At 27.6% G+C, this 12,178-nt stretch overlaps 2 protein-coding genes across 2 annotated transcripts; both read right to left on the reverse strand.

The window, feature by feature from the left end:
* Positions 1 to 610: 610 nt before the first annotated feature.
* On the reverse strand, positions 611 to 2,748 carry LOC136083037 (uncharacterized). Its single transcript, XM_065802445.1, has 5 exons — positions 2,669 to 2,748; positions 2,188 to 2,333; positions 1,735 to 1,955; positions 1,404 to 1,562; positions 611 to 755 (listed from the first exon to the last, which is right to left on the reverse strand). Exons 1-4 carry the CDS (start codon positions 2,746 to 2,748, stop codon positions 1,491 to 1,493), a joined length of 519 nt encoding a protein of 172 aa, XP_065658517.1. The 3' UTR covers positions 611 to 755; positions 1,404 to 1,490.
* LOC136083638 (uncharacterized) lies at positions 2,451 to 5,957 on the reverse strand. Its single transcript, XM_065803116.1, has 3 exons — positions 5,862 to 5,957; positions 3,187 to 3,452; positions 2,451 to 2,968 (listed from the first exon to the last, which is right to left on the reverse strand). Exons 1-3 carry the CDS (start codon positions 5,909 to 5,911, stop codon positions 2,808 to 2,810), a joined length of 477 nt encoding a protein of 158 aa, XP_065659188.1. The 5' UTR covers positions 5,912 to 5,957; the 3' UTR covers positions 2,451 to 2,807.
* Between the last annotated feature and the right edge of the window lie 6,221 nt (positions 5,958 to 12,178).

Raw genomic sequence — 12,178 nt, forward strand, 5'->3', positions numbered from 1 at the left:
AAAATGTATTTTAACCGATGATTTATTACGAGATTTTTTTACATCTGAAGCAAAAAGTTGAGCTTTACCTTTCGTAAAAGCTGGGTTTATCAACAATAGCACGTCCAGCAGCAAAACCATGTAGCAATGTACCCAGTGGGCACGCGGACGTCCATAGTACGTCCAAGGACGTCCAAAACGGTCCGTTCGGACGTCCACAATGGACGTCCTCGGACGTACCAAATGAAACGACTTTCGTCCGTCTATTTCGGACGTTTAAAGTCCGTTCGAGGACGTCCAAAAAAGTCCGTTCAAAAGAATACAATAGACGTCATTTGGACGTCCAAAGGTTATTTTGTCCGTTTAAACTGGCATTTTAATTAATATTAAACGGACAAAATAACCTTTGGACGTCCAAATGACGTCTATTGTGGACTTTTGATCATTAATAATGATTAAGCTGAATAAAATTCAACATTGAATTTTATTTAGCTAATTCTCATACCGACTCGATTTCTAACAACTATAAAAAACGGAGTCATTTGGTGTAAGAAATGAAGTTTTTTTCCCACGGGGTCTAAATTGAATACGCACGTGTTTAGGGATTCAAGACACAAATCATTATAAAAAATAAAAAGAATAATATTTTTAAACGTATATAATAAATACAATCTACAAATAGCAAAGACATTATTTTTTGGCTCGTTTCAATATGTCGCCAATAGCACCCTCGATGCTGCTTGAATTGTAACCAACTTTGTCACCAACAACGGCTTCTAAAGATATATTTGTCAAAATTGTCTTTCAATTATAGGTCACGTTTTAGAAAATCAAAACAAATTTCAATTAAAATCAAAAGCTAAGTAAAATTTAAACCAAAAAATCAACAAATTATTTATAATAATAATTATTATTATAGAATTTAAAGTACATGGTTCCACAATTATATGGCTAAGACGGGTTTCCATATTATCAATTCCTGATGGGAATGATATTATGTATAATTTGAAACAAATTTTACAACTGGATGCCCTTCCAAGTAAACCTATTGTACAAAACATTACCAGCCAATGTTTATGAGCTCCTCCTGCCCATACCATATTAAAGTGGGAATTTGATATTCGAGTTTTCTTTCTCCTAGATGAGTTGTTTCACCACGGCTATGGAGCCTCACATACCCCAATAAAAATTTATTTTAAATGAAAACAACAACAATAAAAATTTATATTACTATGTTATCAGTTTTGGAAGGTCGTACATAAAAAAATAAATTAAAACGGAAAACGACAGCAAATATATTTGCAAACAATGAATAGCGGAAAATAAGCAATGAAATACTGCTTCATGTTCCTCTGCTTAATGTTAGCAAAAATATTCAGTCTTAAGTAAGATGCAATAGCTTTAAATTTGCATTCAATGCTCACCTTTTATGCATTTATAATGAGCAGTGCCTGTAAATTTTCTCTTTCCTTTTCTACCGTCCTTGCTAAACAATGACTGAATACCTTGGGTCATGTTTCATTCAAAACATTTTTAATCGTTTTTCGTGGAGTCGCTCCTCCAACTGCTTTTATTTGAGTAACCTAATAATTAATTTAAAAAATAAAATAAAAACATGGTTAAATATTAGTTATATATATATATATATATATATATATATATATATATATATATATATATATATATATATATATATATATATATATATATATATATATATATATATATATATATATATATATATATATATGTTACCTTGCGTTTTCTTGCATTTGAGCTTGTTTTTAAAATATTTTCAATAATATCGAATCTCTCAATTGAATTTATTGGTTCTTTTTCAATATCGTCAACATTCAAACTAAAATCGACGTCTCCACTTTGTTCAATGTTTTTAAGCCTATCTAGGATTTGCGCTTGCGTATCTTGGAGCTGGCGAAAATTTTTCTGCATATCCATGAACAAAGCATATTGAAATTCTAAACAAAAAATAAAATCAAAAAAATTAGCAAAAAGTAGTTAATGGGTACATCCATGTATCTACAAGATACATGGAAGAATCTTTTAACTTAGAGGAATGTTTTTTATTAGCAGTTTTATATTCTTGGTTTATAGTTGTGTGGCTCAAATAGCCTTGCTGTTTAATGATATTGTAAAAATATTTAACATATTTTTTTTCATGCAAATAAAAAGCTAACCAAAATAACTCACGTTTATTTGACATCTCTTTAAACGAAACTCCACCATCACCAATTTTCCTTAACTTTTCAACACATTTACAACTATCTCTATTATCATTATCATCATCATCATCATCAATTATTTTACTGGAAGTAGAAGCCACAGGATCCAAAAAACTATATATACAAATAAATATATATATATATACATATATATATATATATATATTATATAAATAAATAAATAAATATATATATATATATATACATATATATATATATTTATTTATTGGCAATTAAGCTATATAGACTTATTGGCAAATAAGCTATATAGGGAAGTGACTGTTACAGTATTTTTATCAAGTGAGTTCCAGCGGTTGACTACATGTTCTGAGAAGAAGTTTTGAATTGTCAGATTTGAATCTATATTTAACAAGTGTAAGTGGGTGATCTCTTGTTCTTTTGTTTGTGGCTAATTCATATTTTTTTTTTTATATGTAACAGTTGAATACCCATGCAACATCTTGAACACTTCTATTAAATCCAATATGTTTTTTCGTTCTTCAAGTTTCCATAGACCTAGTTTAGACATTCTGTCTGCATAGGATAGATGTGAATAAGTGAATGAAACTCAAGATATATAAATCTTGGCTAGATTAAATTAATAATATAATAGGCAAAGTTAATTATAATCAACTTACTAGAAACATCATCCTCCTCATCTAAATATTGAAATTTTGTTTTCATTCCACCAAGCTTAAGTTTTGGACTAGCCACTCTTTCTTTAACGATAGTTTCAAATTTTTTCGAAACTTAAATGAAAAATTATCAACCTAAATTCACTGTATATGTATATGTACATGTATATATATGTATATATATATATATATATATATGTATATATATATATATATATATATATATATATATATATATATATATATATATATATATATATATATATATATATATATATATATCAATGTGTCAGTTCCTGACTGAACTATTGATTAAACCATAAATAACTTACTAGGTACATCATCATCCTCATCTTCTGTTTGAAACATTAACATCGCCTGGCAAGTTTCATAGCTGCCAGCTTCAAGAATATATTCTATCAGTTTAAACTCTTGCCAGCCAGCCTCAGGTTCTGCCCATTCAGATAGATAAATGCCAACAGTTTTCCGTCCTCGTGGTGGATAAAACACAATACTTTTACATGGGTCAACCCAATGAGAAGGCACAACAGTTTTTGTATCTGCCCCATCTTCTTTAATAACAATTGTGCTGAACAATCTGAAATAAAAGAAAGTTGAATTTTCTACATGGAACACACTTCATAGGCACAACAAAACAAAAAACCTAACTAACTTTTCCTAAGCAATATCTGTATGCTTTACAAAAATATTTATAACAGTTATATCAGATAAATTTAGTTTTGAGAATTTAATGGTTCCAAAATTTTTTTAGAAAAGTACACAAGTCATAGCTATAAACTAATTTATTTAATTACAAGCATAACATTAAAATTTAACATCATTCAATAATGAGATAACTATATGATCATTTTTAAATGGTAAACACAAACATTTCCGCAATAATTTGTCTTTGGTGATTTCACGACTCATACAAACATGGTTTGCTCTAATACAATAAATATTAAGAGTCTTAGACTCAACAAAATCGTCAAAATAATTGTCCAATCTTTCCTTCTCTAAAACATCACAAACTATATTACCATTAACCAAAATTTCTTTTACAAAAATTACATGACTTTTTGTCAAAAAGCAAGAATTTTTAGATGTGTCAATTTTTGTAATAGTTCTTTCTTGACACAAAACACTGCCCTTTGATTCACTGAGACGTTTGGAGATTTCTATTAGAGGATTATTTTTTCCTCTAACTAAATGTTTAAGCATTTGTAAATGATTTTCAAACTGAAATCAGGAAAAAAAATCTAAAGGTGCATCAAAATGTTCCACATCATCAGCAATATGAATGAGACTGTGAATATTATATACACAAAAAGTGTCACCATAATGTTCATGACAATTTGAGACAAAGTAAAGTAGAAGTTGTCTTGCGGAATTTAAATATATCCTTCTTGTCTCGTTATTGTCTTCACATAGCATACGGATGGATAATACTAAACTCAAGAAATGTTTGTATGCCTTATAATCAAGAATACCCTTTAAAACAACTATTCCAACATACAATAAAAACATTCTAAACTCCGTAGCTTTCCATCTATTTAACTCAATTAATGACCTAGGTTGACGTGCAAATTCAGTTGGTAATTTGCCATTTAAATTAGTAAGCAGGCAAGAAATTTGAGCAATAGAAGAAGCAGATAAATGTCCCTTTAAAATTCCTTTATATGCACCTTTAAAATAATAAAGAATACGACGCATGGCTCCCAAACAAACTAAGTGCATATAATCAAGAGGAAAATCGCAAACCATATCAATACTATCAACGTTATATAAAGGAGTCAACGAGTGATGGTGACACCGACCAAAGCTGTCAGCCTGAGAATAAATTCCAGCTTTCAATTCAGTATTTGTTCTGGGTAAAATATTAAATTTTGTATTGGTAAAGACAATACGATTCCTTATTGAAACACCAACTTCATTGCATCTTTCACATGAATGATATCCCGAATGTTCAACAGTACCCTTTAAAAGTGACCTAGCAGGTGAATCGCATGAAATAGCAAATACAGAAATACTATACTCTTTCCCACATATTGCAATAGGACTATAAAAGGTTTGTAGCTCTTTCGCAAAGTCATTTAAGAACTCAGATGCAATTGGCTTCTTTACACCACCATACAATGCAACCACAAAAAGTTTGAAATGCCCAAATTGACACAGTATAGGCCATATTTGATATGAACTGGATTTAAAAACAGGAAGTCCATCTACGTTTGATATTAATTTTATTTAAGTTTCATTAAAGATATGGTGTTTCAAAATATTTTCAATGCCCTGCCTTACACCAAAATATATATTTTCCTTCAACATCCATGGAAGTAGTTGCAACAACCCTTGGAGTAAATAAAAGTGATCTTGCATCTTTTGGCAATTCCTTGTATCCATTTCGAATCAAAATATTTAATAAGTCATTTACACACTGTCTGGTGCAGCCATGTTTTAAACTCCAGCACTTTAGTTCATTTTTAAATGGTTCTAATGGTACTATAGCATTGTATGGTTCATTATCAATTGGGATATCATGTAAACCTTTTTCCTGGTTATCATTTAATTCTGAAAATATAGTATCTTGAGATGCACAAGTCTTGTATGAAGACTCGTCCCCGCTTAGCATAGAAGCGGAAGAACTATAGGAGCTACAATTAACAGACTCAAGGTTATTGTTTGTTTGAATTGACTGTGAAAGGTTATGTACAGATCTTCTTAAATTCCGCCACTGGGTTATTCGCTTGCTAAATAAATAAAAACTATGACATTATGCAAACAATGCTCAAACTGTTTTATCTATTTGTTTTGTCTAAATGCCAAAATAAATATATTTGTAACAAGTATATTTATTTCTTGCTTTTAGAGGATATTTTACATAGAGAATCTTTAATAAGGATGCCATTATAATTTAGAAAAAAGTCATTTTAACTTATCTTTTATATCTTTTAATTGAATAAGTGATAACTTATTTATTCACGAAAACTTATGAGTTTGTCAAACTTACCTTTTTGTAGGAGAAACATGTTGTCGTTTCAATGATCGTTTGTGATCCATATCTGGATCAAATAATTTTTTTAAACTTTAATAAAAGCTATCTATTAAACATATAAATAAAAAGCTATGCATATACATATATATATATATATATATATATATATATATATATATATATATATATATATATATATATATATATATATATATATACATATATATATATATATATATATATATATATATATATATATATATATATATATATATATATATATATATATATATATATATATTATGGCTTTTATGGCATGTGTATATATATTATTATGGCGTTTATGGCTTCTTTTTAATATCTTCTTTGACGTTTTTATTTAATATTTGTAGCAGTTTTATATACAAATATATATATATATATATATATATATATATATATATATATATATATATATATATATATATATATATATATATATATATATATATATATATATATGTATATATACTATTACCAAGTATAAAAATTTGCTATATACTGACATGAAGTAGTTTAAATAAATTTAGAATATATATGTACAATATTATACATATATTCTAAATTTATTTCAATATATAAATCACCTTGGGCTATTTATATTTAGATGTTGACAACATGTAAATATAAATAGGTACATGTACAATGTACATGTACCTATTTATATATTGAAATAAATTTAGAATATATATGTATATCAATATTTATGACCTTAAAAGTCCATAGATACAATTATATAGAAATAAAGAATAAATAAAAAGAATTAAATAAAAAATTTATAAAAACTTATTATCCGGTTAATCTTTTTTTGTTAATAGAATTGAAGGGCTTATTGTGAAACAATGACAAGCCACAAAAACAAATATTTGAGAAAAATGACTTTTAAGTTTTATTTAAATCTATAAAATCAGTGCTTACCTATTATTTTCTCAAATTTATACATCATAAAAATACTAATTGACATTATATATTGGACAGAAAAAAAAAAAAAAAATTGCGTATACTATTTACCATTATAAAAATGATAATAATTTATTTTTGAAAAAAGTGTGGCTTGTCATTGTTTCACAATAAGCGCTTCAATTCATAGTTAAATTTTTTTAGTTGAGTTTTTTAGCATAAATTGACTTTCCTATCGTTTTTTGTACCATGTTTAAAATGATTTACATTCACGCATGCGTAAAAGTAGAACACGGAGAAGAGAATATACCTCCTTTAGATGTGGACGTCCTATGGACGTCCCAGGACGTACTATTTTGGACGTATTATTACTTGGACTATTTTGGACGTCCATTGGACGTCCCAAGACGTACCATTTTGGACTTGGACGAACAGACCTAAACGGTACGTCCTATGGACGTCCATAGACGTCCTGTGCCCACTGGGTAAAACCTCTATATGATAGAATTTGAATATCTGGCATATAGTACTTGCTACCATATCCAAATTCTGATTTACATACAATTTAATTATCTGAAGCTCTACCTCAGTAGCACCATGGAAGTATAAAACAGATGGAAGTTCATCAAGCCGCAAACATTAAAGCAATTTCAAGTCGTCTCTGGAGTATGCTTGTAACCGACAATTAAAAAAAACGAGTTTCGCTGGACAAAAAACAGCAAAAATTCACTGAAATTATTTTTATTATAACATTTTAAAAAAAATCAGTTAAAGGTACGCTAATAAAATGTTTACTAAAACATTTTATTGTATAATCGGTAGTTATAATCACGTAAAGTGATTCACTTTATTTTAAAAGCATATGTTAGTTTAAGCTTATTTTCTTGCTTTAAATCATAACACGACATTTAATCAAAAAGACAGCTAAAACGATTTTTAAAAAATAAAAAAAGTTTTCTAAATTACTAAAGCCTAAAGTTTCATTAGCTGTATATCGACTCCATTCATTTAATTTAAAGTTTAAGAAAAAGTTTTTTTTTTGCCGTTTCGTTATCACCATTTTTTAACGTTTATACTTGAATATTATCGGCGAACCGTCAAAACACTATTTTTACATTAATATGAACGTACCTATTTGCGTCAACGTATAAAGATTAAGCATTTAATTACAATCTTGATGTCGTTTTCTTTTGTCAACCAAACAAAAGGTTACAAGCATGGTCCCGAAGCATTTCAATCGGTATAACTTCCATCTGTTTTATTGTTTCATAGAATACTTAGAAATAAAATTAATAGCTCTAAAATATGTACATAATATAAGATAATATAATATATACTAATATATAATATATAATAAATAATATAACTGTGCAATGCTTTTTATATAATGGCTGTAAATTTGTGCTCTAGCCATAAGGGATGATAGCAAATCCACAAAAACCTCAAAATAACCAATGTTAAAGTATTCAATAATTAATTTTTATTAAATACTTTAATTTAACACTTCGCAATTATTATCTATTGCAGTTGTGTTTTTATAACCAAACAAACAATAACATATCAAAGTTAATGTTGTATCTTAACTTTACTAAGCAGAATACTATTTGATCTGCTGAATCCAATCTTTTAGGCAAATTTTCATCAGTTCCTTTGCACAGGAAACACAGCAGCTTTTCTAATACCGGTAAACTAAAATCTGTAACCATAGTGCATTTATCACGTTGGGATTGAATTTTATTTATTTCAAGGATGCAATTGTTAAGGACATAAACTTTGACATAAATAAATCCCTATCTAGGCGAAGGTTATTTATTTCACTGTAGAGTTGTTGTCTCTCCGATGTTGTTACAGGTCTACGCCATCAATATCACCATATAAATTGAAAAGACTCTCAATGAAATTTTGTTTCAACTGACATTTGGTGTCAATGAGAACACTCGTTTCTGAAAAAATAAAAGAAAAAAATATTTTTACTCCTGACAAATATTTTATATAAAAGACTTTTTTATAAAAAAAAGATTTAATTGAAGACTTTTTTCCGTAACTCTCATTGGAATTTTCAAAACTCTCATTGGAATTTTCAGCACTTATAGGAATAGGAAATTCTGGAAAAAATTAAAAACATTGTATTTAAAAAGAACTTCTAAAAAAAGCAAAAAAAAAAATTAATTAGTCATTTGAGAAAAACCTCATACGAAAAAAAAAAAGAAAGAAGGGAAATCAAAAAAAACTCAGCTAATCCATAATCATATTTTTTTTTAATTTTTTGAATGTTTCTACAGTGGTGACTAAGAGAAGATGATTTGTTTTATACATTGGATGTGTCTAGTCTTCGCAAACAACTTAATGTCTTACTCAATTTTGGCTAAAAATGGACATGAGGTGTTTCACAAACGACTGATTTATATTTGTTTAAAAAAATAGTAATCATTACCTTGTCTAAAATTATCACTTGAGTATCGTTCTAAATACCTTCATAAAGTGTAGAAAACCAGAATTCTAGAAAGAAAAACCAAACTTTTTAAATAATTTTTTTAAATATGTAAAAAAGCATATATAGATTGGAAAAAAAAAGTACTTATTAATGAATTTTACAATTGTGCAAAATAAAAAGCATAAAAAATCATTAAAAAAAAAAGTTCTTAACTTAAAAATGATTTATAACCTTCGAATCATTGATTGAAAATATTTTTATTATTCGTTGGAGAATAAATTTTCGAGAAGAAAAATTTTATTTATTTACAATCATAATTAACAATGCAAAATAGAAAAATTAGCTAGTTTTTAATTTAATAGTAATTGTATGCTCTATTCATATCTATTCTAATTCTATTGCTAAAGCATTGTTTTATTATAACTTTATTAGGTATATAAACACTAAATTCTGGGAAAGAAAATTCAAAATTTGAAGGAAACTAAAAGAATATACTAGTGATGTGCCATCGGCTAATGCCGATTGTGGCTAACAATAGTTTTAATACATTTATTTATGGGTGTTATAATAATATTAAGGATTTAAATTACATATTTAACATGCACCTATTTATCAGAAGTGATTCGACCTACTAGCCTATGCTATTGGTAGCCAGCAACCAATTAATCGGCTTGACGATTGGCCGATTAATCGGCCGATGGCATCTCATATATCCATATTGGCTATTAAGCCAAACCAAACTGGTGCATAGGCACACCTTTCATATACAAGTTGCATACCTAATATTAAGATATTACCTTTATATACATACATTTTACCCTATAATAAGCCACAATCGGCATTTGCCGATGGCACATCACCAGAATATACACATTTGAATATAATAATCAATACCTTCTCTAAAACTTTTGATGGAGCATTGAAAATCTTCGTAACATGGAAAATTACTTAACTTTTGCTGAGACCTTGTTCTTTATTTGATCCAGAAGAACAAAATTCGGGAAAATGTTTAAAAAGTTCAATATTGTTTACCATGATTATTTTTTTTATATAACACATAGATTTAAAATTAAAATCAAAACTTTGTTTCTGTAGAATTAAAAGCAATACCTTGTTTCTCAAAACTCTTGCTAGAACATTGTTCTAAAAAACTCTCTGCATATGCAGAATCATTGATTTCTAAAAAAATTTCAGTATATGCAGAATATTATTATTTATTAAGGTAATAGTTTCTTGCAATCAGGATCAAACAAATTTCTTTAAAAAAACAACATAAAAATTCATCAAAAACAAAACATAAATGTAGCATTTCGAAATACCAAATGAAAGTATTACTAAAAGTGGTTTGAAATAAAAAAATAATTTATACTTTGTCTACTTGTTTTTCTATTGATTCTATTAATATTAGTTTTTCTATAAAGGGAACCTAGTTTTTCGGTATTAATGATTGAAGGAATGGAGTCTAGATGTTTTTCAGAAAGTTCTTTTTTTCCTAAACAACTGTAAACATGGCCGAAAACACGGGTTTCAAAGTAGAGGGGCACAATCGTCAGTTTTTAAAAAAAGTCCTCTATATCTGGAACTTTCTGAATAAGAAAATGAAGGTCCTTTAGAAAAACAGTGCCCCCTCGGTGTTTTCGGCCCTGGTAAATATTGTAGTGTAAAAAGTACTGATATTTTTTATATGTATTTATCAATACTAATTTAAGATGCAAAGTAAAAGTAACCCACCAGTAATAAAATGTGCGGAACAAACACAAGTTATGTTTATGATATATACTGTTTATGTATGACTATGCTTATATGTTTATATTGTAAACAATAGAACATTTAGGTGACCACTGCTTTCTACATGCACTATTGTCTGCAGCACAATTTATCGCGTTTATCCGCTTCCTTCGAAGTACTTCATCTTGAGGAAGACTATAAAACTTAAGTTCTTGATCTTTTTTTAAATATTGTTAGTGCAACCAACAACACAACAACTTCAAGGCATTTTTTTTTAAAAGTGTTTAACAAACCGCTATGGATTTTTTCCCCAAATAATGATGGTTACCGTAAAATGAGGTGACTTTTGCCAAATTTATTATCTTTTTTTTTTAAATGATAACATGTTGATATAAATTGCATTAGGTGTCCGTGATGTAAAAGAAATAATTAAAATAAAAAATAAAAGAATTATACCTTTGACCCTTTTTTTTTAGTTATAACGGTGAGTCAGTCACCTCTAGAGTGGTGGTGACATTAACCACCTAAATACAAGTTATAATTATTGATTAATCGTTTCATTTTTTACATATTCACAAATACATGAATATTAGGAGATATGCTTTCAAGGCAAAAAAATATTAAAAACAATAGCTTGATACTAAATTATAAATTTATTTAAGACATAAATCACAAAGAAATCTTTTAATATTTAAAAAAACTATTCACCAATCATCAAACTATCAGTGCTAGAGTTATTCAATAGATTATCTGTAATTATTTGTTGTTTAAGAGTGGATAACTAGGTTTTTTTCATAACATTTATATCTTTCTTATTTGTATTTATAGCTGCAAATTAACTACATCAATTGATGATACACTTTTTCCTGAGACAACTTTCCTGAGACTTTATGTCATTTTTTATTAGGACTTTATGTCACTTTTTATTAGGAGGTATATGATCATCACCTCTAGCTTCAACTAAATCTAATTTAAAGCTAACTTAAAATTCCCTCATACTTCCAGGACTTTTCAAGAATATTTTGGGGTTTTTCAAGGATATATTGATTTTTTCTCGAAAAGAAAAGATCGATATATCCAGAAAGATCAATATAACCAGAAAATAACCAAAATATGTTGTTTCAAAATATGTTTTATATACAAATATAAATATATGTTGTAATATAGTCGCATATAGTATGGTATAAGTAAAAAAATATTTTATATTGTATATATATATATATATATATAT

This window comes from Hydra vulgaris, chromosome 08 (assembly GCF_038396675.1).
Source record: "Hydra vulgaris chromosome 08, alternate assembly HydraT2T_AEP".
Lineage (NCBI taxonomy): Eukaryota > Metazoa > Cnidaria > Hydrozoa > Anthoathecata > Hydridae > Hydra > Hydra vulgaris.

Bases quoted from the DNA above. Each gene is read 5' to 3' on its own strand.
- LOC136083638 (XM_065803116.1), bottom strand. From the start codon at position 5,911: ATGGATCACAAACGATCATTGAAACGACAACATGTTTCTCCTACAAAA. The intron at 3,453-5,861 runs GTAAGTTTGACA...CTTTTATTTCAG, and splicing joins CATGTTTCTCCTACAAAAAG to ATTGTTCAGCACAATTGTTA. The intron at 2,969-3,186 runs GTAAGTTATTTA...TTTTCATTTAAG, and splicing joins TGAGGATGATGATGTACCTA to TTTCGAAAAAATTTGAAACT.
- LOC136083037 (XM_065802445.1), bottom strand. From the start codon at position 2,748: ATGTCTAAACTAGGTCTATGGAAACTTGAAGAACGAAAAAACATATTG. The intron at 2,334-2,668 runs GTATTCAACTGT...TTGTATATATAG, and splicing joins GTGTTCAAGATGTTGCATGG to TTTTTTGGATCCTGTGGCTT. The intron at 1,956-2,187 runs GTGAGTTATTTT...TTTTTTGTTTAG, and splicing joins TAAAGAGATGTCAAATAAAC to AATTTCAATATGCTTTGTTC.